The sequence below is a fragment of the Saccopteryx leptura genome, chromosome 6, assembly GCF_036850995.1.
Source record: "Saccopteryx leptura isolate mSacLep1 chromosome 6, mSacLep1_pri_phased_curated, whole genome shotgun sequence".
In the NCBI taxonomy this organism is placed as follows: Eukaryota; Metazoa; Chordata; class Mammalia; order Chiroptera; family Emballonuridae; genus Saccopteryx; species Saccopteryx leptura.
The window spans coordinates 87,400,463-87,426,288 of NC_089508.1; the positions used below are offsets into that span (position 1 = coordinate 87,400,463).

At 41.2% G+C, this 25,826-nt stretch overlaps 1 protein-coding gene across 1 annotated transcript in view; it reads left to right on the forward strand.

The window, feature by feature from the left end:
* Positions 1–25,826, forward strand: part of RYR3 (ryanodine receptor 3) — a 605,631-nt gene that overhangs the window by 173,104 nt on the left and 406,701 nt on the right. Inside the window, 1 exon segment of the mRNA XM_066388565.1 lies at positions 9,115–9,234. Coding sequence (XP_066244662.1) covers positions 9,115–9,234 — 120 coding nt within the window.

Below are 25,826 nucleotides of genomic sequence, written 5' to 3' on the forward strand. Positions count from 1 at the left end.
TAAGATGTTTTAAATCAAAAAGCAAATTTTTTTCCTGAGAAGCCTGAAGAACAGAGTTGCTGTGTTTTAAGACAGTGAAGACTACAGGGGAACATACTTGGGAAAGATGATGGGAATCAGATGTGGGACATTAAATTTGAGATCTCTAGTAGACATCCACATAGAGATGTTAAATAAGCAATTGGAGATAGAGTCTGGAATTCATAGAAGGTTGTCTAAATTTGAAAATTATGAAAAATATACAAATTGGGGAGTAAATCAGTATTCATGTTGGTTTTCAAAGCCATGAAATCAAATGAGATCACCAGGAAGGCAGGCAGGTAAAGGAGAGAACGTAAGGAATAGTTGTGGAGCACTAGTCCATCATTAGAGAAGGGAAGGGAAGGATAAGCCAGCTGAGGACTCTGAGAAGCAGCTGCTACTATATAGGAGGAAGAAGCAGGCCCTGGCTGGTTGGCTCAGTGGCATCAGCTGGGCATGTGGAAATCCTGGGTTCAATTCCCAGTCAGGACACATAAGAGAAGCGACCATCTGCTTTCCCACCACTCCTCCTCCTCTCTCTCTCTTTCTTCCTCCCCCTCCCACAGCCATGGTTCATTCCAGCCAGTTGGCCCTGGATGCTGAGGATGGCACCGTTGCCTAGCCTAGGGTGCTTAAATGGCTCAGTTGCCTTGCAACGGAGCAACAGCCCCAGATGAGCAGAGCAACACCCCATAGGGGGATTGCCAGGTGGATCCTCGTCCAGGCACATATAGAAGTCTGTCTTTCTGCCTCCCTGGCTCTCACTTAATAATAATTAAAAAAAAAAAGAGGGAGGTAAAAGCAAAAAACATTGTACCTCACAAGCCACAGGAAGAAAGTATTTAAAGAAAAAAAGGAATGATAAACTATATCAAATTTGTCTCTTGGCATTCTGAAATTTTTATTTTACTGAATTTTGCAACAGTCAGTGAATAGTGAAGAACCAGAAATGGGACCCATCCCTAATTTTTGACATTCAAAAACAATAAGGATTTCTAAAGGTTTCTTCCTACTAGAACAAACCAGACGACGGCAGCAGCCAACCCCTCGAGGTGTCCCAGGGATGCAATATAATATCAGTTTCTGAGAACTGGACTTAGACTAGTTAGCCTTTTCCTGCAGTCTCTAACCTTTGGCTTTGTAACTTAAAAACTTAGATTAGAATATTCGTATGTTTCATGGACCGTTGTGGAAGCAAACAAGGTATCATTGATCCTTTTATGTAACCCTGACTATTAACATGTTGTCATTCCAGACACTATAAGAAAATATAAAAAGGGATCTTTATTGTGCAATTTGATGCATAAGTATTTATGTTCATTTGATCAGTTGTTTTCAAAATACACAGTTCTGCCATTAAAATCACAGATATTTGTGTTTCCCTACTCAGTCCCAGGCACTGTGCTGGGCGCTGAGGACTTCCAGAAAACAGGAGGCTCCTGACCCTGAGGAGCTCAGAATCTAAAGAAGCAAAGACTCAAAAAGATTGATATTTAGAACATACACACAGATCACCGATGTGAAATCCTTGTGAAAAATTGTGAGTGGTTTCACCATCCCAAAAGCCCATTTATTTTATTTTTTAATTTTTTTAATTTTTTATTTTTTTGTATTTTTCCAAAGCCAGAAACGGGGAGGCAATCAGACAGACTCCCACATGCACCCGACCGGGATCCACCCGGCATGCCCACCAGGGGACAATGCTCTGCCCATCTGGGGCATTGCTCTGTTGCAACCAGAGCTACTCTAGCACCTGGAGCAGAGGCCACAGAGCCATCCCCAGCGCCCGGGCCATCTTTGCTCCAGTGGAGCCTTGGCTGTGGGAGGGGAAGAGAGAGGCAGAGAGGAAGGAGAGGGGGAGGGGGGAGAAGCAGATGGGCACTTCTCCTGTGTGCCCTGGCTAGGAATCGAACCTAGGACTCCTGCACGCAGGCCGACGCTCTACCACTGAGCCAACCGGCCAGGGCCCCATTTATTTTTTTTAAGAGACACTTGTGGGTAGAGCCTCAGAGGGCACTCTCTCACCTGTGTCTTTGCTCTCTGCTAAGTATATTTTACTATCAGTTCCCTAAAATCATGCCTGCTGCTCAGGTGAGTGGTGAAGACACATCTTTTTTGAAAGCAATGAATGGCTGTGAATTTTCCTCTGCAGTAATATCTGCACTTTATTGTGGACCATGAAATCTGCTGACCAGCACTCTGTCCCACGTGCTCTCTGCTCACGAGCTTCTTGGTGTCAGTGATGTGCAGATCTAACTATAGGGCTGTCATCAGCTGCCTAATGACCTACCTTAAATAGGGCTGTCACCCCATTTTGTTTTGTTCCAACAGGTTCTTTGCAAATGACCCAGAGAGGAGAGGGAAAACCAAGGTGACCCCACCCATCAACTCAGATGGCAAACATGGTCGTTCTGAGCCTTGGCCTGTGAGCCAGGGTGTAAGAAAGAAGCAACAGGGATAGAATAGGCAAGGTGCATTCCTTTTCAAGTTAAAAGTTCTATAGCTAGAGGAGGAACCATAGAAAACCTTTACTTTGTCAGAGATGACCTGTGATGATAATATGAGATCTAAGCAAGGAGAGCTGAAGGCTGTGTATTCTTGTTCAAGAACAATCACTCAACACCATTGCAAGCTGAATCTATAACAGGAATAGCTGGAGCTTGTGTACTGAGTAGCTTGGAGGGATGCTGACATATGATATACTACCTTGGATTTTAATCATTTCTCCCCCTTTGCTACAAGTTTTGGAATGATGTTCACTCCTTCCAGTGTTATAGTCATTGGGCACAGAAAAAAAATGTTGTTTTATGGGATTTTTAACTCCCTGGCTATTTTCTCTGGCACTGTGTTCTGTGATTTGGTTACATTTCGGTGTTGTGTGGCCATGTGAGAGAGCTGGGTGCTATCTATTTTTATCAGTACCATCACCATGACTTAGAGTCAGAAAGACATGAACTGAGACTTATTGTGAAGGTCAGTCTCTTGGGTTAAGAGAGTCAGTTTGGCACCATGGGAAACAGGACTGGCTTCTGATTAAGATAATCCTTGGTTCAAGGTCAGGATCTATTAGTCACATGTTGTGTGGTGCTAGGCAAGCTAATGAACCTCTCTGTGCCTCAACCTCTTTATCTCCATATTGAGAGTATATACATTAATACCTACCTTATAAGGTGATTATAAGGATTATACTGAAGTGCTATAATATGGTAGCATATAATGACTTCATTAAATAATCATTCATTAAAATTGCCTCATTCCTCTGAGTTTTGGTTTCCTCATTCTTAAAATGGTTGTGTTGTTGAACTATTAAATAATTTAGGGGGAAATCTCAGCAGAGCATCTGGTATGAAATGAATAGTTGGTATTATTATTGATAATAATTAAGCAACAGACTAATAATGTTTGAAATAAACCTCAAAGGCTCATTATTGCTTATTCCTCATTACTTTTTTTTATATCAACAGCTATTCTCTTTTTTTTTATTCAGTTTTGACTCATCAATGAACCAGTGACCCTTTCTACAATAACTATTGTTTTATAGCTGAGAGTGAAGAAATCTCTTCTTTTAATCTGATTCCATGTCCCAATCAGTCAACATGTATTTGTCAAAAATATTATGTTCCCAGCTTGGATGAGGAATCAGTTTTCTGCTCTACCAGAGTTTGTAATTAACTGGGATTACAGGGTAAAAATACACCCATTCAAAAATTACCATCGAGTATGAAATGTGCATAAGGCACCATGCCAGTGAATATCCTTATAGGTGTAAACTTGAACCAAATGTGAACCTGCCCTTTAAGGGTTACAAAGGCAGCTGAGAAGAGTAGGAGAGAGAAAGTGGATACTGACTGCCTAGACTAGATAGAAGGCTCTACCCTTTGCCACCATAATCTTAGACAAGTTACTTATCTGCTCTGTACAAGGACTCCTCATTTGCCAAATGAAGATTACAATAGTACCTACCTAAGAATATTGATTTGAAGTTTAAATGGGTTATTGTGCATAAAGTACAGTGCCTGTCAGCTAGTCAGAGATCAGTGAATGTTAGCCATTTAAAATTATATAATACAGTGGGTATGAGGCATGCATGTATATAACCATAGAGCAAGAGTCAGGTGATATTGCTGTAAAAGTTCAGAGAGAAGAGAGATTATGTGGGCTTCATGAAAGAATGTGGAATTTGAGCTAAGCTTGGGAGGATAGGTAATGTATTAACATGACAAAATAGGGCAAATCAGGGCAGTTTTAGAATCAGAAACAATGTGAGTAAGGACAGGGAGGTAGAGATAAGCAAGGAGTTCTAAAGGGAAGAAGCTGGAAAAATAGGTTGGAAAATGAAAGTCCTTAGATGCTAGTTAAAGAAATTTGTATTTGTTCTGTGGATATAGAGAAAGCGTCATTATGAATTTTCAGCAGGAAAGTGATAAGGTCAGAACTTTGCTTCTGGTAACACATCAGAGGAAGAATGCTCTGGTGTTTTCACAGCCTTGCTTGGTCTCGAGAGCTCCAGTCTCTCTTTGCCCTGTCCCATCTGCTGTTGGATGAAGCAGGAAAGACACAGAGACAAGAGGTGAGGTTTGAGCCTGGGCTGCTGGAAGTATGGATGTGTCATTAACAAACACAGGGAGCATAAAAGCAGGCCAAAAAAGGGGTCTTTTGGTGCATTGGGACATATTGAGGTGTTCGTAAGCCCACAGATGTAGTTAGGAATAGGTGTGAAGGTTTGAAACTTTAGAATGCCACCAGGTTGGAGGTGAAGAAGACATAACAACTCCTGAGAATCAACCTGGAAACCTGAAGAATGGATGAGATTGTTAAGGAAAAATGACAAGGACCTACTCTTGGGTGATCCCTGTATTTACAAATGGGAGGAGAAGAACATGGGAAGGCTCCATCAGATAGGTAAGAAAATCAGAAAACTACAGAGTTGAATAAAGGAATGGAGAGGTTTCAACAAGGAGTGTTTTGTGGAGGCTTACCTGGGAGACAGTCAAGTAATAGGAATGAGGGCGAAATAAGGCTCTAGGTGGTTGGGAGGATTCATTTGGGTGGAAGTCACTTTAAAATTCAGCCAGGGCCCTTCTGAATTACTTGATAGAAAGCAGAAAGAACCTTTGCGATCTTACTCATGCTGTTTCCTGGGGACTTAAGAGAATTGTACCCCTCACCCTAAAAGATGGGGGCTAGGTCTCTTATAGATGGCTATTAATGAGTTGAATCTAATGTGAGTCCTACAAAAAGGGAAGATTTTTATGGTCTTGTTCCAGTGAAATCAGAGTTCAAACAAGCTAAAAAATGTATTACAAAAAACCCCCACAAATAGTTAGTGCAACAAAACCCCAGAGTTTTGCGCTATTTTCTTTATCAAAAAAATCTATCAACAGAAAAAGTCTAGAACCAATGATTTCATTCATATGTGGGATATAAAACAGAAAGCAACGAATGACCAAACAAGAAAACAAACAAAAATCCATAGACACAGACAACAGATTGGTGATGACCAGAGGGAACGGAGGTTGGAAGATGGTAGAAGAGGGTAAAAGGAATCAAATGTGACAGAAGAAGACTTGACTTTGGGTGAACACACAATGCAATATACAGATCATGTATTATATAGACTTATACACAAGAAACCTATATAATCTTATCAACCAATGTCTCCCCTTGAATCATTTTTAAATCTATCGTTCTCCTTCCTGAGGTATGGGAAAGAATGGAGATGGCAACGCCCTGTAGAAACTGCTAGTCTTGATGAAGGAGAGCAAGAATAGCCCAAGTAAGAGAATGAGAAAGCGAGAAAGATAAAATTGGGTTCAGAGAGTAAAATAATCTGGCTTTGGATTTTAGAATTAGAATTATTTTGTATAATGAAAGGAACGTTCACAATAGTATGTTATTAGTAGAAGTAATTAGGTCAAGGTGTTTGTTTTGAATAGATTGTCCACATAAACCCTGCAGTTACTCAAAATGATGGCTAAAGAGGAATGCGAAAGGCCATCCGCTGGCCTTTTGGCCATCAACCCCATTGTTACATTGTTTACAGATCTTGTCTTATACAACCCAGGGTACTCTGCAGCATCCTGATAGAATGTTTTGTCATTGGAAGGTGGTCAATAAATGTATTTTAAATACATACCACAAATCTTATCAGATTTTCTGATTGTCATTAAGTGGCAGATAAGTGGTAACTCGGCTGTTGGTAAATTGCCAAAAAATGATGTGGAGATTGGCTATCACCTACCTCAATTTACGAAGCATTTTTCACTTGAGTAGAAGAGTAATAATCTGAGTTTGGCACTGGGAGATGTGGGGAGAATGAACACAAGCTTCTGGAATTTGCAACCTCCAACTAGAGGGGCTTCCTTGGAAATGGTATTCTCTGGAATTCCCAGTTTGGATTTAAAGCAAAGGGAGAAAGGAAGCTAGCTAACAGGAAAAGAGGAAGCATACATCAGTACAAGGCTGAGTAAACTAGGGTGGGCAACTGGAGAGACTTGTGTTCTGTGCTTTACGAGGAACTGAGAAAAGTAATCAGAGGAGTTGATTTAATTCATCTCATGATTCCAAATGGACTTGGTGCAAAGAGTTCTGTGTCATGCACTTGAAAGCTCCAGATGTCTGTCTACCGAAGATGTGTGGAGCTAATAGCTGCTGTCTGGAGCAGAGGCAGGTCCGGGCTGCCACTCCAGGTGGCGTCTGTAGCCAGGTCAGCACTGAGCATACAGTTCCAGACAGCAGGTGGGGAAGAGGGAAAGTGTTTGGAGAGGGTGCATCTGGCTCCAGGTCCCACACGCATCTGTGTGCCACCCTGAGTGACAACCTAGGAGAGCACTTGTGCTGGACTGCTCTTCAGCACATGGTCATTGAGCCAGGACAGGTTGTGTGTGGTATTAGCTGATCAGCAGCCTCGTTTAAGAGGATGTGAATTATAGGACAGGTCACTTTCAGATGACAAATAGAGACTCCAGGTAGCTAGTGCAAAGTCAAACCAAGGTATTTGGGGCTCCTTTGGGTGGAAAGAGCATGGGAAATGAGGTCATGGAAAGAGATTCTTTAAGACAAATACTGAAGAGAAAACTTTTTTGACTTTCAGCAGGTCATGAAAAGCCTGATTCATAATCATGCTCCCGTGATTTCCAAATGCCTGTTTTTTACTGGAGAATTGTGTGTAGGTGGCAGATATTTAATATTTCTCAATAGGGGGTCCTCTTGACATTTGGGGCAGAAAAATTATGTTTTGAAGATTGCCACTTTTAATACAGACCATTTAACTCATCCAGTCCCTGCATGAAGCAGCGCTCAATCATTTTGACAACTGAGATTACTCCCCATTGCCCGTCCCCTTGGAAGGGTGGTTTAGGCGCTAGTTGCCGTAGGATCTGGGGGAGACACCACCTGGGGAGAAATTTCATTCCTTTCAGAGATTTCACTGAGCCCCTGTTTTGAAAAACAGTGATGTTCTGGGGTTTTTGTCTGTGTCAATTCAAATAAAGACCATGAAATCTGACTTGACTTTAAGCAGAAGATCTTGAATTTATTACCAACTCAATTTAATGATAAACAGTAACGTTTCAGTGCAATTAAAACTGTGGAACTTTTTTCTTCCTTTCAATGTTCTTTTCATAGATGTGTGATTTGTGGCTTCTCTCATATCTCTGTAGTCCCTGACCCATCTCTGGGCACCAGCAGACATTTTTGTGCTATTGAGTCTCTTCATCTTCCCACAAGGTGGAAGGATTTTATTTTTTTCTTATGACTAGGTACAGTGCAGGCACCATTTAAGAAAACCCTACTTCTATTTAATCTGCCTGAACAAACATTAACATCGGGGGCATAGGGGTGAGATGGGAACAGGAAAGTGATAGCTAAGGAGGAAACTTCAACTGGCTCTCCTCTGTTTACTCATTTAAGTTAACCACCCCTGAGATCGTTTTGAGGTTTGAAGTCTAGAGTCAATTGCTGGTGGCTACAGGGCATGGACAAATAGTTTGAAGGAGCAAGAATGGAGAAATTGGTAAGGAAAATGTTTTCCTCAGAGCCTTAGGTAGGGTTGTGCAAGAGGAAAGCATGTTAGTGTCCATGGAGGACAACCTTGTTTCTGGCCATCAACAAGAGGAATGCCATTCAACAAGGTCTCTGGAATTTTGAGAGGCTAGTTCTGAGAAGGATGCACAGGAGGGAGGTCCCACCGTGGGAATTCAGAATGACTCCTCTACTTGACCTTCAGTTCCTTCTCATGATCTGAACCTTTAAGGAGTCTTTCAATCTTCCTTTCCCGTGTAGCTAAAACATCTCCCTTTACCCTCCAGACTCCCTCTGTCATATCTGGCAAATGTGTCACCCACTATATTTACCCCCCCCCTGACAAAACATACTCTTGCCTCCCCCACAGCCCCTGACAGAAAACTGACTTTCCCTCCATGAATCCCACTTCTCTCTAATCTCTGCTATGTTCTGTGTTCCCTCAATCACACTTTATCATTTTATTTTATATTTGGAAAGATTGCTTCAATTTGCTTTTATGCTCACTCAGGTGTTAAAAAGATCCCCTCACCTGGGATGTGTGCAGTGTATACATCGCAGAAGTGAGGCCCATGCTATGCTGTGTGTGGATACAGTATGTCCACTCCATGTATTTACTCCCAGTGAGTCCTTCCAAGAATCTACATGAGGGGAGATCTCAGTTATGCTGTGTGAATACAGGTGTGTGAATAAAAGTCTCCTTTATTGCCTGACCTGTGGTGGTGCAGTGGATAGCTTTGACCTGGAACACTGAGGTCGCTGGTTCGAAAACCTGGGTTTGCCTGGTCAAGGCACATATGGGAGTTGATGCTTCCTGCTCCTCCCCTTCTCTCTCTCTCTCTCTCTTTCTCTCTCTCTCTCCCTCCCCCCCCTCTCCTCTCTGAAAAAGAATTGAATAAATAAAGTCTTTTTTTAAAAAGCCTAATTGTAAAAGTCTCCTTTATTTAGTTAATATTCAAAAGCATGTGCTTCTCAGTGGGCCTGGTAAAGATACAGGTGGCTTAGGGGCCTGGTTCCACACGGAGAGCCCCCGCCCCGCCCCCACTCACATGTGTGTCTGTTCTCTGGCAGGAAGATGAAGTGGTCCTCCAGTGCATCGCGAACATCCACAAGGAGCAAAGGAAGTTCTGCCTGGCAGCCGAGGGACTTGGGAATCGCCTATGCTTCTTGGAACCCACGTCAGAAGCCAAGGTGAGATTGATTACCTGCCTGGCACCTTCCCCCTCGGCCTCCCAAGCCATCGTTTAGATGATGGTACCGCTGGGAGATGGTGATGCAGATGGTGAAGGATTTTGAAAGGACACATTTATTTATTTTAATTTTTTAAAGTTCCAGGTACACAACATTGCAATTCACCATCCATCTGTGCTACAAAGTAAACTGTAGCTACTATCCATCACCGTGCAGCCGACCCCTTCTCCTTCCCCTCACACCCCCAGCCCTCTCTCTCTCCCGCAACCTCTGATCCGGAGGAGTTTGTTTTCGTTTTGTTTATTTCTTCTTTAAAAGACAATTTATTGTTTAAACGGGGAACGTATCAGATTTAAAACATAACTCTCCCCTGCCCAGGAAATGATCCAGTAGAAACCGAGAGCATTGTGAAGAATTAGAGGGGCCTTGTTTGTGAGTGTTCTCTAGGACACAGGGGAAGCCTGGAGGTCACTATAAAGGCTTCACAGAGGGGGTTCTTTTAATACTCCCAGAGTGCCTTTTCATGCTAAGTCCTAGAAATCTGTGTGAATGTTCTTAACTGCCAGCTGTCATTTATTGCTACAGGGACTCCTGGGTGCTTGGGTCTGTGTTCTGCAGCAAGCACGCCACTTTGAGTTTGAACTGTGCTGAGATGGCTGTAATTGTCTGCCTGGTGTAACCTGGGGGTGGAGAGGAACTTCTGCTCTGGTGTCTGCCTGAATGATGGCGTGGAATATCATGTCCCTTCGGCCAAACTTTCCTTCCTTCATTTTTGGACTATTTCTGCTTTTTATGATCTGTATATCAAGTGGGTCTGTGTGCTTAGCACTCCCAAAGTATTTTGCTGTCCTGGAAAGATGTGGATATTCGTCAGGGTTCTCCAGAGAAACAGAACCAATAGAAACTCTCCCTCTTTCTAGATAGATGGGTGGGTAAGTGAGTGGGTGGTAGATGATGGATGGATGAATGGATGGATGGATGGATGGATGGATGGATGGATGGATGGATGGACGGACAGACAGATGGGGATAGATAAAATTTTATTCTAAGGAACTGTTTCATGCAACTATGGGACTGGCAAGTCTGAAATCTGTTAGATCGGCTGGAAGCTTAGGAGAGAGTTAATGCTGTCTTGAGGCAGAATTTTCTTCCCTTCATCTTTATTATTAAAGCCTTCTGATTTGATGAGGCCCACCCCTGTTATCAAGGACACTCACCTTTACAATCAGCTGATTGTGGATGTTAGCCACATCTACAAAATATCATCACATCAAAACCCAGATGGCTGTTTGATTAAACAGCTGAGGACTGTAGCCTAGTCAGGTTGACACATAGCTAACTGCCATACCCTTCAAGCTCAGTTTTCTCACAGAACCTTATTTTTCAATCAATCAGGAAATGATTACATTTTCTTATAGGATCAGCTGATTGGCATGTCATGTTTCCACATGAACATACTGGACGTAACACACATGTAGAGTTTGACCCAGTCCTGGCACACCAGACGTGCCCTGTGATGGCCACATCTCCCAGAAGGCCCTCTCCTCTCCATCACTGCCACTCTCATGCAGGTCCCTGACCCACACATACAGTTATCTGTCAGCGGCACATAGGGCCAGTGCCAGTAGGACAGAGCCACATTAAAATAAATAGCAGAGCAAAACAACAAGGAAGATTTTTATCTTTTTAAAGGTCTTAGACTTGATTTCCCTGAGGCCTTTTCTCATTGGCTTTTTTTTTTCTTCACTAGATATTTTTCTTTTCATTCCCAACAATAATAGAAAGATCATTAGATTAGAAGTCAAAAAGTTAATTCTCAACCATTAGCTGGTCATGTGACCCTGGGCAAGTCACTCAGCCTTGTTTTCAGTTTTCTCATCTGCAAGGGAGGTGCAGTCTGGTGCAGTGGAAACAGTGTTGGCCTGAATTAGAAACCAGAGGCACCATTTTCTAGTCATTCATTGGGTGGAGCATGAGACAGAGGTTTTGGCCACCGGTTCTAAAGCCAGACTGTCAGAGTTTGAATCCTGTCTCCTTCACACAGCCTGTTTCCCTCACACAGCAGCTAAGCCAGCTCCTTGAGCAAGGTACCTCACCTTTCTGAGCTCAGTTTCCTCTTCTGCTTAGTAGGAACTTAATAGTAATTACCTAATAAGGTTGTTATTAGGATTAAATGAGTTAATATACGTGAAATACATAGCATACTTAAGTTGCCTTGTACATTGTAAACTCTATGTAACCATTGGATATTATGATTTAATCTTAAACAAAATAACATAAAACATATTAAAAACAATCATGTTATAACCTAAAAATTCTTTGCATCCCCTGGGTATAAAAGTAGTGATCCATGGTTATTAAAATATTGCATGTACATGGTTTGTTGGTGGACTTTTGCTTCCTGAGGTAAACGTCCAGGGCTAGATGTAATGGTGTCGGGAGCATGAACAGTATTAAAACTGCTTTCCTAAAAGGATATAACAATTGTTAAAGTTGGCATGCCCACTATCATTTCATAAGTACACCCTTTTGTACACAATAATGAAGAAAGTGCACTATGAGAGCTTCTCACGAAGACACAGGGTCAAGTGCATAGAGAGACTCCAGAAGGTTTGGAGAAATTCCTGTCACCATTCCTGGGAGTGCTTCTAGATGAACCCATGTTCTGTGGCTTCAGTCTTTTCTGTAGACTGCTGAAGCTATGCATATGTCCCTTTGGGCATGTCCCTCCCTTTCCACTAAACATTTCACTTAATTCTCTACCATCCAGTCAGGTACTTGGAAGCTAATGTAAGCTCAGTAAAGCCTGGCACTAGGCATGAGGCACAGACATGAAACACCACTCTTATCAGAGCCACCAGTGAGTGACCTTGGGCTTTCCTAGTCAAGGGTATTTAAAACATATTGAAACAGAGAGATAAAATTGAGATACACTCTTAAGGAGAAGACGGACCTCAGAGAAAGAAGAGATGAGATAGGGTCCTTGAGTATATTTTTAATATACGAGCCCTGAGAAAAGGAGGTCCTGTTGAAGCAAGGAATGAGAGAGAGGGTAGAAGAATAAAAAGCAAAAGTGTAAGAATATCAACACTTGCTGTAGACGTGGAGACTATTTAGCACATTGAAGAGCTCTTGTGATGTTGATTCCTGCATGTTATGCCTACCCTTCTTTAAAGGTGTCCTGAAACTGCAAATATTAATTGGTGTAAGCACAGTCATTCAGCATTCCTTTCAACTAAGCACAGCCCCAGGAATTAAAAGCCATCTTATTTTGTAGGAAAAACTCAGAATTATAATCAGAGACTAGGAAACGTGGAGAAGAAACATTGCTTCTTTCTTTCATTTATCATAGCACAAATGTTTAGTTACCATCATTTTTAAGTAGAACATTTGTTCCCAGGATCCAGAATTTACTATTTTTCTTCTGGTCTCATGTGTATGTATAACAGAGAGAGAGAGAGAGAGAGAGAGAGAGAAATAGAGAGAGAGAGAGACCTTTTTTGTATCTGCAGTATGTCTACCAAAGGGTCTTGTTTGGTTCAACTTAACATCCAGATTCAAAAGACTCTCATAGGTCACTCAGTACTGGTCTGCTCAGTAGGACAGGAAGTGTCAGGCACTCTTGTAGGAACCCTTGCAGTGTACAGGGGTTGGCTCCTGAATCCCTCACCCTAGATGACAGCTCAAGTGCAAAGACACGGGGTCTAAATCAGGCAGGTATAATAATCACCATGGCTTAAAAGCTTCATGTACCACAGGAGCCAATGTATCTTGTAACAACTCCACAGTCATAGCTTTGGGGCTCCCTACAAACGGCCACACCAGCTATGAGTCTTCATGCTTGAGGAATCACAAAGATGTGGCTTTCTATAAGATGTTGGTAGTCTTCCCAGTCCAGATACAAGATACCAATCAGGGATCATTTTCACTGTTAACAACTTAATTAGCGTATCAATTTTATCAGGTTGTCCCAAGAACAAAGCTGGACAGCTAACTGAAGGTCAAATGCTCAGGCAGAAGGAGAAAAGAATTTCATAAGCCATACTCCACAGTAATCTTCATTGATGATAACTAACTACTGTGTGGCCTTGTCAGATGTTTGGGGAACACCAACACCTTTCCAAATCCTTACTCCCACTCTCTTTAATCAAAAAGTCATCATCAAAAAGTAGGATGAGTATGGAAACATTTTATTTAAAATAATTTTCAAAAAACCAAGATTTATTTGTCTATTTCACTGATTTTGATGATGATGAAACTGAAATTGATGAGTGAAGCAATTTACCTTGTTGTCCCTGCAAAGCCAGTGGCAAGCTTAAGTCTCCGGGCTCCGGGTGTCTCAGAATGAAGTTCCACCGCTCTGCTGAGGAACATTTAGTCTTCTAGATTATGGTTCATTCAAAATAAAATTTCAATTTCAAATCCAATTTTCCTACTGAAAATTTCAAGTAGAAATTTCATCCCTGTTGTTTTCACTGTTTTTGAAGATGAAAACGAGTCTGCCATGGCTTCTGCAAAGTCGGATAGGCTCTCAAGGTCCAGGATTAAACATCTGTGATTGTGCTAACACCATTATGTAGATGGCATAAATTAAAGTAGAATTCCAGGCTAGAAATAGCATTTTCTATTATTTTGATCTTTTGCCCAGAAATAGATTTATTGTTTACTCCTAAAACACTAAGCCTGTGCAAATTTGCAGTGACAGAGGCTCGGCCCAAGGTTGTACACTCTTTGAAGTTCTAATTGACATTTTAGTGGGTATTATTTTCTATGGACTAGAGATCGTATAAAAGGCCAAACTAGACTTTTTTCCAAAAAATCTTCCTTGCTGTGTAATATAAAGAGACTTACATGTTGAAATTTTGTACCTTTTTTTTTTTTTTACATCTTTCATGCATCATGTGCTGTGTGCTATATATCTCAGTGAGTGCTTACATGTTCTCATGTAATCTTTATAGCCTACCGAGCAAACGCTGTTCTCATTTACAGAGGAAAGGTACTAGAATTTACATGAGAAGTGACTTCCTGAATATTATTCATTCCAAACTCGAATCTCTTTCTAATTTCTATAATACCCAGCAATAAAAGTCATGCACCAGCTTAAGGATAAAGAAGACAGATTGCTCCATGTGGTGAGACTCTAGGAATACCTGGGCAGATCTTTGTACCCTCTCCCACAATCTTCCTGCATCTGTGCTCCGAATGCCTGACATTCTAATGTCAGAAATATGTATTTTGCTTAAATCAAACAAACCTCTAAATTGCAAGTGTTCTGAGACAGCACATAAAGCAGTGTTAAAATTTTATAGCATTGTTTCATAGTGTAAATGAAATAACCATGTATCTTCTAGAAAATCAGGTTATAAAAGGGGAGAGGTAGATTACTATCCCCTGTATTTGGGATAGAAAGCAGAGAAATACTGTAAGTGGGGAAGTCAGAACATCTACTTCATTGAATTATGACGGTTTACTTGTCTTTTCTTCTGCCTTCCACAACCTGGGAGCACGGAAGTAAAATACTGTGCAGGTGCACTTCGCCAGTACATACACTAAAGTCGGAACACTGTGCAGGACAGCAGTTAAGAAACATGATCTGGCCCTGGCCAATTGGCTCAGTGGATGGAGCATCAGCCTGGGCTATAAACGTCCAGAAGTGACCATCTGCTTCTCTTCCCCACTCCCTCCTTTTTCTTCCACAGCCAGTGGCTTGATTGGTTGGAGCATGGCCCCAGGCACTGAGGATAGCACTGTTGATTCTAGCATTGGCCCCAGAAGGGGGTTGCCAGGTAGTTCCTGCCCAGGGTACATGCAGGAGTCTGTCTCAATATCTCCCCTCCTCTCAAAAAAAAAAAAAAAATGTAACCATGGAGCTAGACTGCAAGGGCTGGAATTCTAACTCCCCTGCTTAGCAGCTTTTTGATGTGGGCAAATGACCTCCCTTTCTTTTTTCTTTTTTTGTATTTTTCTGAAGTTGGAAACGGGGAGGCAGTCAGACTCCCACATGCGCCCGATCGGGATCCACCCGGCATGCCCACCAGGGGGCGATGCTCTGCCCATCTGGGGCGTTGCTCTGTTGCAACCAGAGCCATTCTAGTGCCTGAGGCAGAGGCCACAGAGCCATCCCCAGCACCTGGGCCAACTTTGCTCCAATGGAGCCTCGGCTGCAGGAGGGGAAGAGAGAGACAGAGAGGAAGGAGAGGGGGAGGGGTGGAGAAGCAGATGGGCACTTCTCCTGTGTGTCCTGGCCAGGAATCGAACCCAGGACTCCTGCACGCCAGGCCGACACTCTACCACTGAGCCAACCGGCCAGGGCTTGACCTCCCTTTCTTTACCTTAGTTTCATCATCTTTAAAATTGCATTCATCACATAAGATCATTATGAAGATTCAGTTACAAGTTACAACTGTTCATAATTATACAGTTGACCCTTGAACAACGTGAGGGTTAAGGGCACTGGCACCCCCACTTTTGCACAGCCGTAAGTCCGCATGTAACTTTTTATTAAGTGAGAGGCTGGGAGGCAGACAGACAGACTCCTACATGTGCCCCAACTGGAACCTACCCAGTAAACCTGCTATAGGGTGATGCTTTGCTCATCTGGAGCCAATGTTCCATTGCTCAGCAACCAAGATATTTTTAGCACCTGAAGCGAGGCCATAGAACCACCCTCAGCACCCAGGGCCAATTTTCTCAAAAGGTTGGCTGCAGGAGGGGAAAAGAGAGAGAGAGAGTGTGAGAGAGAAGAGAGAGAGAAAGAGAGAGAGAAAAGGGAAAGGGGTAGAGAAACAGATGGTCACTTCTCCTGTGTGCCTTGACTGGGAATCAAACCCAGGACTTCCACATGCCAGGCCTACACTCTACCACTGAGCCAACTGGCCAGGGCCATTCATTTACATTTATTGTAATAAGTCACACTATTGGGTTTAGTCTGCATCTTTGCTACAGCTAGTGTTCGACTTATGACCACGATAGGTTCTGACACACTGGTTGTAACACGATTTGGTCGTAAGTTGAGTAGGCTATATGTACAGTACTGTGAAATGATGTTATAAAAATCTTTAAGTCCTACCCCTACCACTGAGCCAACCGGCATCGGCCTGGCGTGCAGGAGTCCCGGGTTCGATTCCTGGACAGGGCACACAGGAGAAGCGCCCATCTGCTTCTCCACCCCTCCCCCTCTCTTTCCTCTCTGTCTCTCTCTTCCCCTCCCACAGCCAAGGCTCCACTGGAGCAAAGTTGGCCCAGGCGCTAGGGATGGCTCTATGGCCTCTGCCTCAGGTGCTAGAATGGCGCTGGTTGCAACAGAGCGACGCCCCAGATGGGCAGAGCATCGCCCCCTGGTGGGCATGCTGGGTGGATCCCGGTCGGGCACATGTGGGAGTCTGTCTGACTGCCTCCCCATTTCCAACTTCAGAAAAATTAAAAAAAAAATCTTTAAGTCATATTTTATCATAATTTTCTTTCATTATTGTTATATATCATAATTTTCTTTGTTCATTTTATGCCATTTGTATCATCTCTACACCATTTTGTTTCTTATTTTTACATTCGTCAGGTTTAAGTAAAACACTGCATTACCAGTACAACTGGTTTAATATTTGCAAAGACATTTTCCTCTTGGTAGACATCTTGGGAGGGGTTTGATGAAAAATATCCAAGACACAAAACACAAATTGCTGTACCAAGTCTGGGATAACAGTTGAAATGGTGCATGCAGAGACGGTAGTGCTGCCAGAAGCTGGTCTGCACTGTTGTAAGCCCAGCTGGGCAACGCTTGCGCTGCCAGACGCGGAGCAGTCGTGGCTAGCGATTGTGGTCGTAAATTGCATAGGTCGTAAGTCGATCAATATTTGTATTTGTTTTCTTTTGTTCCTCTGGATTTTGTTCCTCTGTTCCTCCCTTACTGTCTTCTTTAGGATAAATCAAGTATTTTTATCTCTTTTATTGGCTTTTTAGTTCTACCTCTTTGTATTATTTTTTAGTAATTCCTTTAGGGATTAAAATATGAATTTTTAACTCATCACAATCTCCCTTGAATTAATATTATATCACTTTCCTGATATCCTTTGTGCTATTATTATCATCATGTATGTTATGTAATATGCAGTACTTTATTGTTTTTGTTTGAAGACTTGTGTTTTTTAAAAAATTAAGAAAAGAAAAAAAATTGGGTTTTTTGTTGTTTATTTTTTCTTCTTTTCCAAGTGAGAAGAGGGGAGATAGACAAACTCCCACATGCACCCTGACCAGGATATATCCAGCATTTCCCTGCTGGGGCCAATGCTCTGCCCATCTAGGGCCATGCTTGCAACTGAGCTATTTATTTTAGCACCTGAGGCATAGGCTCCATGGAGCCATCCTCAGCACCTGGGCTGATGTGCTTGAACCAAATGAGCCATGGCTGTGGGAGGGAAAGAGAGAGAGAGAAGAGGGAGGAAAGGGGGTGAAGAAGCAAATGGTTGCTTCTCCTATGTGCCCTGACTAGGATTTGAACCTGGGATATCCACATGCCAGCAACACTCGACCACTGAGCCAACTGGCCAGGGCCCAAAAAGTTTTTTATAATATTCACATTGTTACCATTTTTAGTGCTCTTCATTTTTTCCTCTAGATCCAGGTTTCCATCTGATAGCATTTTTCTTTAGTCTGAACTATATCCTTTAGTATTTCTTGTAGTGCAGGTAGGTGTGTGCTAGAGACAAACTTGCCTAGCTTTTTTTTCATTGAGAATGTCTTTATTTTTGTACCTATTTTTGAAGGATTTTTTTCTCTGTATATAAATCCTGATTTGACTTTTTTTTTTCCTTCAACACTGTATAGGTGGTATTTTGCTATCTTTGGTTTTCAGTTGGAATGATGTGTTTGTGAGTAATTTTCTTTGTATTTATCCTGGCAGGATCTTGCTGAACTTTTGGATATCTTGGTTTTTAAATCAAGTTAGGAACTATGGGGCCATTATTTCTTAAAATATTTTGTCATATTCATGCTCTCCTTCTGTAACCCCAATTATTTATGTATTAAATTGTTTTCTATTGTTCCATAGGTGACTAAAACTGTTCGGGTTTTCCTAAATTATTTTTCTCTGTGTTCTTCAGTTTGAATAATTCCTATTGATTTATTTTTTAGTTTACTGATTCTTTTTTAATGTAAATTTTCTATAACTCCCTCCAATGAATCAAATGTTATATTTTTAACTAATAAAATTTCTAGTACTTTATTTCTAAGGTTTCACATATTCTCCTCAAATTCTAACTCTCTTCTCCATTAGTCTCATTTTTTTCTGATAAATTTTTTTTAAAAGATTTTATTTATCCATTATAGAGAGGGGAGAGAGAGAGAGAGAGAGAGAGGGAGAAGGGGGGAGGAGCAGGAAGCATCAACTCCCATATGTGCCTTGACCGGGCAAGCCCAGGGTTTTGAACCGGCAACCTCAGCGTTTCCAGGTTGACGCTTTATCCACTGCGCCACCACAGATCAGGCTTTTTTCTGATAAATTTATTAACATATTTATAATAGTTCTTGGGTTGCTTATGAGACTACTTTTAATGACCATTTTTTCTATTGATTATAAATCACATTTTACTATTAATTTGAATATCTAGTGTACTGAATCTTTTAGCTAATATTTTATGGTTATTCTGGTTTCTTTTATATTTCCTTGAATAGAATTATATTATGTCCTGACTGTCAGTTAAATTATTGGTGAGATCTCCTTGATCTTGTAGAAGTTTGGTCTATTTTAATTTGTTTTTAATTTTAAGGTATCATCATTGGTCTGGAAACGTAGCCTTCGTGGGTTTTAATGAAAATCCTAAAGTGTGTCCTAACACCCTCTAGATAGTGAGACTTGAACACCAAACTCTGACATTTCAGAACTGGTAGCTGATGAAACTTTGACTCATTTTTACCATTGCAGATGTTTTTTCCATCAGATACTTTGAATGTTGCCTGTATAGTTGATGAGTTGGCCAAAAACTTAAGGGGAATTTGAATGCTGGTTTTGATGTTTTATTTTCTGTGGTGAGTCCCTTCTTTCAGGCATTCTTCTCTTTAATTTCCAGCTGCTTTGACAGCCCCAAACTCAGACCTCTGACTGCAGAGCAAGGTGTTTTCTTATTGTATCTATCTCCAGGGGCTCCATGAATAGAGGAGTGCCCTCAAGAGAAAATTCAATTAAATGTGACTATCACCTAGTTAGCTTCCCATCTTTCAAGATCCTTCTGCTTTATGTAGCTCTCCAGTGCCTTCAAACAATTATTTTTCAAATTTTGTCTGGAATTGATAAGTTATCATCAGGGGAGTTTTTCTATTGTGAGCTGCTCCATTGGAACCAGAAAAGCTACTTCTCTGAGTACAGCTTCAGCATATGCAAGAGAAAAGAGAGGAGGAAAAGGCACAGATTTTGAAGCAACAAGTATGGGGGCTGAATAAGAGCAAAACCTTATTATCAGAGGAAAACATGAACTTGAGGAAGATGTATAGGTTCCTTATATGGAAGAAGATGATGAATAGACTGGGAATAAATTTAATTTAGATATGGTTAATGGAATTCATAGGATGGCAAAGGGATTAAGGTAAGAGGAGTCAAATTTGACTCTAGAGTTATGGGCTTTCACTGCCTATGATGGTGTAGTATTTAGTAACATACAGTATATTGAAGAAGGAATAAGTTTGAACAGAGGGTGCCGATTATGCTTAAAAACTGAATTTTAGATATTCTAAATTCAAAATACCTGGAAGACATTTAAAAGAAGAAATTTTGATAGGCATTTAAATATATGAATAAGAAGTTTAGAAGAGAGGTTGAGATGGAGGAGATATTGGCTTATGGGTAGTAAATCAAGCTATAAGAGTAAGTGGAAAAATAACGTGGACTAAGAAGAGAGGATGGTCTGGAAGATATTGGTATTTTAAAATGAAAGGAGAAAGAGAAAAACATCACTGAGAATGAGAAGGAGAATCCTGGGAGATAAGAGGGAAAATAGACATGTGTAATGTCATAGGAGCCACAGAAACCAAAGAAGAGTATCAAGAAGGAGCAGAGTCTATAGGGTAAAATGCCACTTGGGGGTCAAGTAATAGGATGGAATGTGTCTTTTAGATGTAGTGACATGGAGGCCAGTGGCAATGTTGGTGATGGCCCTTTCAATGAGGTGATGAGGGCAGAAGTCAATTTAGTAGAAGTGAACAGTAAGAGGAAATTAAGAGAATAAAGACAACCATTTCAGACATCTTTGAAAGAGAGGGATAGCTGGAGAGGTTTTGAGGATGGAATAATTTTTGTAATAGGAAAGACTTATGCATGTTTAAACGATGAGAAAATAAAAGGGAAGAAGGAGAAGGAAACACAGGTGAGGGATGGGATGGTTTCGTGTGAAAATAGCTGACATAAGGGGAAGGATTCGTATCAAAAACAGAGATAGGGAAAAGGAAGAACTCATATTCTGTTTAATAAGAAAGGAGAAGGGAAGGATGGGAGTACATCTGTAAGTTTTATGCAGAAAGCTTTGGAGGGCAAGCAGCAGAGGTGGATTAAGGTCGGTTGAGGCCCCGGGTGCAGAAGAAAAATATTGGGCCCCTTAAAAAAAAGAGGGGGGGATAAAAATACATGTTAACCATATTTTAAAACAAATAAAAAATACTATGTACTTGAACTATTAATGTTAAAATTGCACATATGAAACCAAACTTGGTGTCATTAGAAAAAATGTAAAGTTGGGGTTTTGTGGGGCTCTTCAGAAGTCGGGCCCAGGGTGCGTGCCCAGTGCACCCACCGTTAAATCTGCCTCTGGCAAGCAGTTTAGAGAAGAGTAACAGAATTTCTGAGCAGTGTGAGGGCACAACATTGAGGACCAGGTGTAGTTGGTAACCATGAATTTTTAGTTCTCCCAGGTTTCTGCAGCAGTACTCGGCAGTCCAACATAGCCATGAAGGAAGTGGACAAAGTCAGCCAGGGTCAGTGTGTTGCCAGATGAATGTAATAAACAACAAAGGAGCGAGAGAGTTTAGGAGATTGGACCATGAAATGTTGGAATTGAAGCTGAATAGGAGAGAACTAAAGATGGGAGGGGACCGGTAGTACAAAGGTATAAGGAACATAAATAGTGATAAGAGTAATTGAGTGAGCAAGCAAGCAAGCTGGAAGATGGAGGGATGGATAGTCTGTGGAGTGTGTCAATCAGAGGTTTCAGAGCGGAGACTTTTGGCTGAAAACAGGCCCTGATAGAGGGTGCCTGAACCAGAGAGTAGAATATAGTTGATAAAGAGGAAGCAAAATAACTGAGAGGCCATAATATGAGATAGATTATTCACATAGGACAATACTCTCCTAGGGCTTCTGTAATAAATTCCCACTAACTAGGTGGCCTAACACAACAGAAATGATCCTCTTCCAGTTCTTCAGAATAGAACCCAAAATAAAGGTGCGGCAGAGCCATGCTCCTTCTGGAGTCCCACGGGAGGATCTGGCCTTGTCCGTTCAGTCCAGTTGCTGGCTGCCCCAGCCATTCTGTGGTTTGTTGGCAGCATAACCCTAGTCTCTGCCTTCATTTTCACATGTCCCTTTTCTGTGTGTGTGACTGTCACCTGGCAGTTTCCTTTCTTATAAAGACATCAATCATATTAGGTTAGGCTCCACCCTAGTAACCTCATCTTAACTTCATTACATCTGTAAAGACTCTATTTCCAAATAAGGTCATATTCAAAGTTACCAGGGTTAGGACTTCAACATTATATATAGCTTATATTATATATATAAAACTGATTTTTAGAGAGAGAGAAAGGGAGAAAGTTATAGACAGAGAGAGAAGAAAGCACTGATTTGTTGTTCCACTTATTTATGCATTCACTGATTGATTCTTGCATGTGCCCTGTGCAAGAATCAAACCCACCACCTAAGTATGTTGGGATGACAATCACATCCAGTGTTTTTCAACTGCTGGTTCATGGACTGGTCCACCAGAAATTTCATGCCAGTCTGAAAAAGAGTTAACCATCCTGATGTTGTATGAAGATTATACACCCAGTGATCTTAGTCGAATTCACTTATGTTCAGGGTGATTACTGCCTTAGCAGCCCGCAAGTGTAGAAAGGTTAAAAACCATGGCTCTAATCAACAGAGTTACCTGGCCAGGACCTCAACATATGTTTTTGGGTGACACGATTCTCAAGAAGTAACAATATAAATGTTCAATCACCAAGGGCAGGAATTAAAAGAAGCCAGAAATTTCAATGAAGATGGGATGGTCACAGAAATAAACAGGAAAAAATGAGAGGGAGTGGAAGGCAATGTTGCCAAGTATAGAAAATTTAAAGAAAAGGGAGTTAATTTGTAGGAGTAACGATCGAGAAATAGCCCTGGGTGGGAAAAGGACACAGACCCTATCTCCTAACCACAAGTTACCTGAGGTACGGGAGAATGAGCGTCCTGTAAATGGGAGATCCCCAAGGGAAGTAGGGTCCTTTGGGATGAGTCAGACTTTGTCTGATCAGGCAGTTTTCAGGGAGAAGGCAGGAGGTAGAAGATGCAGTGTGTTCATCATGGAGTAGTTGTTCCAGTAGATTTGAAAGAAGGGGAGGGAGTTGGTTCAGGAGATTGGAGGGTGAAAGCATTAGGAAACGAGAATATGAAAGAGGAGAGATAACACAGCAGAGAATGTATACACTGTCAGTTGTCTAAAGAAAACACAGGTAGTAGTTTTCGTGGGGTTAGTCCTGCAGTCTTCTGGAGAGTGGGGGCCGTGCAGAGACACCCAGGAAGTGGAAGCTGGGCAGTCATTCTGTTAGATTAGGCATTCTTTTTCTCTTAGCTGCCAGAGTACTTGTTCACAGGTTCAAGCCTTGTTGTCCAACATGTTGGGGTAAACAGAGGTGGCTGATAGTGTTCTGTACTGTCCTGCATGACAGTGGGTTGGCCTTCTGGTGGTGTCCTTGGGGACCAGGCTAGGCTCTCTGCATTGGACAGCTACTCTATATTGAGTTACTGTTCAACTTGGGCCAGGGACTATTTGTGCCAACAGGACAAAAAAGACTCATTTCATGTTGATCTGTATGTGAATTCATCAGGCTGAATGGTTGGATTACAATCCTAACTGCACTCAGATTCTGAAACACATGGTTTCATTGTCCAATTCTGCCCAAATAGCAGCTGAACAGTTGTTTTGTTTTGTTTTTATTCTGGAAAGTTTTATTCCTATTTCTAGGAATAAAATAACAGAGTCTGGGCTCCATTATTTCTTACAGTCCAGGAATGAGAAGGAAAACATATCCAAACAAAGAGCATAAAAGTCAAGTGCAACACATGTCAAGTTTATTAGTGCATTTGTGACTTGCTGGATCTGAGGACCTTGTTAAAAAGAAAAAGCAGAGTCCAACCTTTTAACCCTGAGATCTCTCCTCATCTGTGCTGTCCTCTTTCCTACTTGAGTTATTAATACTGGCATGATAACTTATCTGCTTGAGGCAATACCAGTCCTCTTTTTTATTTAAAGGCAATCTGTACCTCAGTGAGATGGGAATCTTCACAAAGAATTTATTCAGTGTGTAAAGTGGCATCATCGCGCCACTGTCCATTTGTCATTCCCTTTCTCACAGCAAGCGAATGGCTCCAGGTGAATTATGAGCAGGTGTTATTCATGCCCCTGCTCCTCTGCCATGCTTAGTGCTTTGCTCTTTAAACCTAATAGCTGCTATTTTGATCTTGATTAACAGTATTTTTTCTTCCTCCACCAACTTCTGAACTTACTAATCAGATCACAAAGACTTGCTTTTCTTTCCCCCTGTGATTAGGAGAATGTCTCTTTTCCAGCTGTCGCCTCTCCCATGGAGGAAAAGCTCTGCATTGCCTTTGGGTTAGAACTTGAGTCTTAAGAACCCGAGCCATGTCACATGGATCTTTTTTTTTTCTTTGTATTTTAAACTTGAAGCTTAAGTCATATTTCTGACTTTTCATGTCATCTTTTGAAATTATGTTAATTGTCATAATTCTTAGATCAAACTATTATTTATAAGGAACACTGGGTAGTGATTCAAGAGATCTGGTTTTGCTCACCCTCCAACTTGCTATAAAATATGCTAAATAACACCTGAGGTCTGATTGCCTGTCTGCCATGTAAGGAGAGTTTTATAAAGGAAACGTTTAAAACTATTTTATTTTTTATTTATTTATTTTGGGGGGGCTGGTGCCAAGAAGGGGAACAGCTATCTCTCTCCCCTCCCCCATCCTGCCCCTATTTTAGAAATTAAAATTTCACCTGGCTGGGCAGCTCAGTTGGTTAGAGCCCTGGTCGGCAAACTACAGCTCACGAGCCACATGCAGCTCTTTGGCCCCTTGAGTGTGGCTCTTCCACAAAATACCACGTGTGGGCGCCACCTCAGTAAGAAATGTACCTACCTATATAGTTTAAGTTTAAAAAAATTGGCTCTCAAAAAAAATTTCAATTGTTGTACTGTTGATATTTGGCTCTGTTGACTAATGAGTTTGCCGACAACTGGGTTAGAGCATCATCCCAGTATGCCAAAGTTCAATCCCTGGTAAGGGAATATACAAGAATCAACCAATAAATGCATAACTAAATAGAACACAAGTCAATGTTTCTCTCTTTTTCTGTCTCTGAAAAAATCAATCAATAAAATATACTAAAATTTTTAGACATTTAAGTTGACAACTTTATTTATCCTTTTCAGTAATTTATTCAATCATTGTATTCTTTTTAAATAGTGACTTTAATAAACTATATGAACTGAAACATTTTTCACTTGCAAATGATCACTTATTTGTTCTTAATTTCCTGACACACAGCAAATAGGTGATTTTAAATAATTCAAAACACAGTGGAGAATTAATTTGTTTTTCTTCATAAATTATTTCAGAGAATGATTGCAAAGTATTCCTAATGCAGTCATTCTAGGATTTAGCTGCTTTCTCTATTAGAAGGTTTTCAAATCATTTTTCTTCTATTTCACTTATATTCAGCTTTAGAGGACAAGTGGTACAAGAGAGTTGTTTGTAAGCCTCTCTCAAACAGCTGTTCTTCAGCTATGGAGTGACAAAATTATAAAAAAACAACAACAAACCTTGACCTAATGATCCATTTCTTATTGGAGCTCTTTCATCAATGATTTTTGCCTCAAACCCTACTTTAGCGCTTCCCTGTGCATCCCAAGATATCTCTACTTCTAAACAGTGGATTAGCATATCTTCAGGGTGGATTCAGCAGCTCTGCTGCCTCAGAGCAAGGAGCAGGGAGTAATTGATCTCCACCCCAACTTCTTCCATCCCAAGTGCAGTCACATGGATTTGAAATGTGAATTATTACCCTAATTAGCTGTGGAATCTAGGTTCAAACAGTTTCACTTCTTTTACCTAAATTACGAGGAGAGCTTTTAGACTATAATGCAAGCTCTGAGCCTGAGTGAATGCAGAAGGCCAAATATGATCATTCAGCAAAACTCTAGTAAACAGCTCAAGGACATTCCTTTTTGGTGAAAAAACAAAACCAAGAAAGATGAAACTTTTTTGATGTTCATGAGAAAGTGTCCACACTCTACCCTGATCACTTGTCAAGTTGAAATCGTACTGCTATGGTTTTGTT